The following is a 6,000-nucleotide window of genomic DNA, read 5'->3' on the forward strand; positions in this document are numbered from 1 at the left end:
AGAGGCGACCAAGGGTTGGCGTCAGGAAGGGCATCCGGCCATAAAAACATTGCCTCAAACAGGGAACCATGATTGCCATGGGGCCCACAAGGCTAACCCCTGCTCTAGCAGGGAAAATGGCCTTAAAACGATCATTCATTCATTCATATATATATATACATAATCTATATATATATATATATATATATATATATATATATATATATATATATATATATATATATATATATATATATATATATATATATATATATATGTATGTATATATATATATGTATATATATATATATATATATATATATATAGATATATATATATATATATATATATATATATATATATGTATGTATATATATGTATGTATATATATGTATGTATATATATATATATATATATATATATATATATATATATATATATATATATATATATATATATATACGTATATATATATTCGCCTCTGAGCTGTGCAACCTTCTTTCAAATCCCGAGCCAGGTATAAACTGCCATCCAAATGCAGCATGGCGATTCATAAATGCGTGTGCCATCCCTCGTATGGATGTTAAAAGGGATCCCGTGTACCAGGATTAGTTGGTGGACGTTAAAATTCCCATGGTGTCCTTTGCAAAGAGTAGGCGAGCGATTACCTTAAATTTCCAAATTCCTGCACACTCAGATGTGTATTCTGCATATTGATTGTATCCCTAGCCAGGAAACTGCTTCGGCACCACTGATGCTCTGAATAAAGCAGTACATATATATATATATATATATATATATATATATATATATATGTACATATACAGTTGTGGCCAAAAATATTGGCACCCTTGCACTATTTTCAAATAATGCACCATTTCCTCCACAAAATAGTGGAAATAAAAAAATATTTTGGTATCCACAAGTGTATTTCTTTGGTTTGCAGTGGAACAAAACAAAAAAGCTGAAAAAATTACTAAATCTTAGCCTTTCCACACAGAAATCCTAAAATGGCCCGGACAATATTATTTAGTTTTTAGCTCTTTCACGAGCCTCGATCTTGTATACAAAAAAAAAAAAAAAAAAAAAAAAAAAAAAAAAAAATTGGCACCTTTTACAAGTTGTTGGAAATAATTAGATTTTAAGCAGGTGATTCTCCTTTACTTTGGAATTGAACTCACCTGTGGTGATTTGCTTGTGCCTGCAATATAAAAATCATTCATTCAACCAGTTTGAATGGAGAAAAGGACTCGCTCTGCTATTTTGTGTCACTGTGTGTACCGCAATGATCATGGAGAAAAGAAAGAAAACCAAAGATTTGTCTGAGGTGGTCAGACACTAGATTTTAGCCAAGCATGGACAACCTCCAGACTACAAGTGCATCTCCAGAGACGTTGATGTTCCTCCTGTGTCCACCATATGCAATGTTATCAGGAAGTTTAATGCCCATGGCACTGTAGCCAACCTCCCTGGACGTGGCCACAAGAGAAAACTTGATCGAAGATTGCAGCGAAGGATTGTTCCAATGATGGAGAAAGCACCTCAACTGCGAAACAGATTCAAGCAGACCTTCAGACACAAGGTACGACAGTTTCAACTCACACCATCCAACGCCAACTCGATTAAAGGGGGTTCTATGGTAGGAGACCCAGTAGGACCCCACTGCTGACAGAGAGAGAGAGAGAGAAAGAGAGACATAAGAAAGCCCGACTGGAGTTTGCCAAAACACACCTGAACAAGCCAAAATCCTTCTGCGAAAATGTCCTGTGGACTGATGAGACCAAATTAGAGCTTTTTGGTAAAGCACATCATCTCTATGTTTACAACAACAACACGAGGCATTTTAAGGCCATTTTCCCTGATTGAGTGGGGGTTAGCCTATGTTTACAGAAACGATGTTCTATGTTTACAGAAAACAAAATTAAGCCTTCAAAGCCATCTTTTTTCCCCCTCAAGCCCTCTCCCACCTACAATCTCCTGATGTCCCTGTTCTCTGCTGTTGTACTTGTGTGTTTCCCTCTCCCTCCCCATCTTGTCTCCTGCTCCCTTTATTGTATGTTTTGTGTTTTTTTGTGATTAATGTTGGCTTAATGTTGTGATTAATGTCTTACATGAGCCTCGATGTTGTATCCCCCCCCCCCCCCCCAAAAAAAAAGAACACCTTCGAAATGCCAAACATGGAGGCCAAACATGGAGGAGGTTCAGTGATGTTTTGGAGTTGCTGTGCTGCCCCTGGCACTGGGTGCCTTGAGTGTGTGCACGGCATCATGAAATCAGGAGATTACCAAGGCATTTTGGAGAGCAACGTTCAACCCAGTGTCAGAACGCTAGGTCTCCGTCGAAGGTCATGGGTCTTTCAGCAGGACAATGACCCCAAACACATTTCAAAAAGCACCCAGGAATGGTTCAAGACAAAACGCTGGACTGTTCTGAAGTGGCCAGCAACGAGTCCAGATCTAAATCCCATTCAACACCTGTGGGGAGATCTGAAAACATCAGTTGGGAAAAAGCACCCTTCAAATCTGGGAGAACTGGAACAGTTTGCACAAGAAGAGTGGGCCAAACTGCCAGTAGAGAGGTGTAGGAAGCTCATTCATGGCTATAGGAAGCGCTTGACTGCAGTTTTGTCCAAAGACTGTGCTACCAAATATTAAGTCGGGTGTCAATAATTTTGTCAATGCCATTGTTTTTTATTTTCTGATTTAAAAGGACATATTAAGTTCTGAATCAAAAACAAAGGTTTTGTAATATTAACAGTGAAATAAAGAATCGTGGAGACCAAAAACGTTCGTCAATTTCAACTCATTTTTAGAGAATATTGTGAGTTATTTCAAAAAAAGTGCAAGGGTGCCAATATTTTTGGCCACGACTGTGTGTGTGTACATATATATATATATATATATGTATATATATATGCACTATATATACAGCCCCAATAGTGATACGCCGCCGCTGATCGTCACAGGCATGCACAACCAATACTTCACCTCCAATACCGGATGGCTCTCGTGGGGTTACTAGTAGAAGAATGCGGAGCTGCCGATGAAGTTTCACTCTCATTTGGGATCATCAGGACGGCATACCGTGAAATTGTTTACTTGTCACCAAGGCTTAGTATGGCAGAGGAAATGCCTTAGTCTGGCAGATGATGCTTGCTGCTAACAGGTTGTGTGCCAATGACCATTATGGGACTCAATCTGTGCTTTGCTGTCTCACCAAGTTTGGGGGTTGAGTGGATACACACACACACACACACACACACACACACACACACACACACACACACACACACACACACACACACAAGTGCTTAGATGACCCCAGGTCGGTGAGATGGAGAGAGAGAGATGGAGAGAGAGAGATGGAGAGAGAGAGATGGAGAGAGAGAGATGGAGAGAGATGGAGACAGAGACACACAGAGAGAGAGAGAGAGAGAGAGAGAGAGAGAGAGAGAGAGAGAGAGAGAGAGAGAAAGAAATTAATCAGATATTTTTCTATTTGCATCCCAAGCACATAATTCAAGGTGAGGTGCTTGCGGCACCCCTGCGTTTGGCAATAAAACGTCAGCAAAACGAAATGAAGGAGAAACCAGAACAAAGCCATGCACTAGAAATGCGGACAAACCATGAAATGGCTTTGGGCATGGACCATGTGGAGCCCCGAGTAAGTGTGGATTTAAACGGTTCATCATCTTCCTTCGTTAAAACCCCCGAATGTGAATCCCTTTATATGAACCGAAACAATCCGTTTCGTTCCTCCCGCATTTGCAAATTTTCGGAGGGTCGCAAATTTGGCGCCAAATTGCAGAGGTGGTCGTTACTCAAGGCAATGAATCACAGTGAACAAAAGATTGAATCCCTTCGCAGTGAATTAGTTTGGAGAGCCTATAACATGGATTGATGGGGTGACCATCCCCCCCCCCCAAAAAAAAAACCTCCCCCCCCCCCCCCCCCCCACCTCCCCAAAAAACAGTCAGCGAGTCCAGAGGATTGTTTTCACTCTTCGAGATGGGTTAATTGTTCCGTTTTGATCCTTGATAAAGTTAGTGCCGATGACGCCTTTTTAAGGATTAGAGGGTTTAAACGTCAGATAATCAGAGGGTCATATGGAAAAAACAAAGTGCGATTATGAATTGAATCGATTAGACTGATTGGGATTGGGATGAAAGGTGGGAGAAGGGGTAAGGTCGGGGTTGATGCGCTTTAATCCCCACTCGATACACTTGCCATGAAATCCCTTAATTCCCGGCCTGGGCCCGTGACGAGCTCGCTCACTTGGGCATGTGGATGTCCCGCGCCACCCTCGCCGCCTTGTCCAGACCCATTTTGGCAAGCACACCGAGCAGTAGCAGGAAGGCAATAAGTCCGCAGACCACGTACACGATCACGTGGGTTTTGTCCGACGCCGGATCGTACTCCTCTCCGAGAGATTCCTTTTTGGGCGCGGCCAACTTGGTGGTCCCGTTCTGGCCATGATGGTTGGAGCAGGCGTTTTGGCGCAGCAACTGCTTGCGGTTCTGACAGCAGTAGCGCTGGCTGCACGTACCGCAGCAGTACATGTATTGGCTGCTGTTGCACACGAACGCGTTTTCCCACTGGCCCAGCAGGTCGTAATAGCCCGGGCAGTAGCGCGTGTCTCTGCCCCTGGCTTGAGTTCTCGGGAGTTTTGAGGGCACCTGCGTGAGGGTCTCGTTGGTGGGTGGCCTCCTGGATCTCGCGCTGTGGATTCCCTGCAGAAAACAGAGCGCGGCCGCGACCACGAGCGCGGAGCAACATTTAGGGAGAACCGGCTGCATGTTTCAGTGGTGAGACGGTGCAGGGGACTTCGAGGAGTGCATCACCGCGCATGGAAGTGCCGGAGGGGACTGGATGGGTTCCGGAGGTTGTGCGGGTTCCTGCGACGCAGCTGGCAATGGTGATGAAGATGTTCAGAATAGAGGGGGTCGAGGGTGAGCAGGAGGGTGAAGAGGGGGTGATGTAGGAGGAGAAGATGATCGTGGGGATGGACCCCGGCGGAAGCCTCATGGAGTTTTTTAGTATCGAAAAGCGTGTCACCTCCGAGGTCCACCTAAGCTCTGACGTCGTATGTTAGAGCCGCGGGGCCGCACGACCGTCCCCGGGTCCTACCCCGGCTCTGGCGCCACGGCCCCGCGGCCAGTTCAGCGCGAGCTGCGCCCGAAGATCGGGCTTGGGCGGCGGGAGCTTTGGCGCATCGGGGTCGAAGGGAACCCTCTCGCTGGGGGCGGCGGCTCCACGCCGTGCCGCCCCGGGGGCTGTTTCACGCCTCTCCCGACAGGTGCTCACGCTGCGCCGAAGCCTCCGCGGACGTCTTCGAAGCGCTGGAGGTTGCGCAGCTTGGAGAGGTTCATGGAGACGCGCGTCATTGAAAGAAAGAATTCATCCCGTGGAGCACGCTGGCCCATTTCGCATGCGAGGCTCGTTGCCGCTGCCGCGAAGCACGTTCATGATCGTCGCAACCTTAAATGCTCCTCTTCACTGCTCTCCTCTACAACCCGCTTTTCACCATAATCACTCACGGTCTCGCCCCACACGACCGCTCTTCCCCGTTATCAATCACCTATCGCCACGCACAAAATTGCTCAGTTTTGCTCTACTATGTTTCGGCGATGTGGATTGTCTGGCCCAGAGGGGTCTCGTATCGTATGGGAAGGAGGGCACGGCGGCCTCTCCCCGTGCTCACGACCTGGGCGAGTATGTAAAGTAAGGATTCCGAGAAAAGCGCGCGAGTCACCCAGGTTGCGGAGGCGCCTTGTGAATGCCTGGCACGTGATGGTGCCCAAAGCCTTTCCACCAAGCCCACCCCCTACTCTTCCCAACACCACACACCCCTTAATCCCTGCGATTCTTCCACCGCCACCCACCCATCCCTCCCTCCCTCTCTGATCACCCCCCACCCTCCGTACACCAATCCGCACGCACCGCGGCACCGCCTTCCCGCCCGAACACTGGAGGAACCTTTCCGTGCCCACCACCACTTCCAGCTTAATACAGCGAGACCATG

At 46.6% G+C, this 6,000-nt stretch overlaps 1 protein-coding gene across 1 annotated transcript in view; it reads right to left on the minus strand.

Moving 5' to 3' along the window:
* The window catches only part of LOC137426965 (uncharacterized), a 302,476-nt gene extending 297,666 nt beyond the window's left edge, over nt 1-4,810 (minus strand). Inside the window, exon 1 of the mRNA XM_068116035.2 lies at nt 4,254-4,810. Within this exon, the coding sequence (XP_067972136.2) occupies nt 4,254-4,774 (521 nt within the window). The 5' untranslated portion in view covers nt 4,775-4,810. The remainder of the gene's footprint in view (nt 1-4,253) is intronic.
* Between the last annotated feature and the right edge of the window lie 1,190 nt (nt 4,811-6,000).

Source organism: Myxine glutinosa, chromosome 5, assembly GCF_964187855.1.
Source record: "Myxine glutinosa chromosome 5, kmMyxGlut1.1, whole genome shotgun sequence".
Taxonomy (NCBI): Eukaryota; Metazoa; Chordata; class Myxini; order Myxiniformes; family Myxinidae; genus Myxine; species Myxine glutinosa.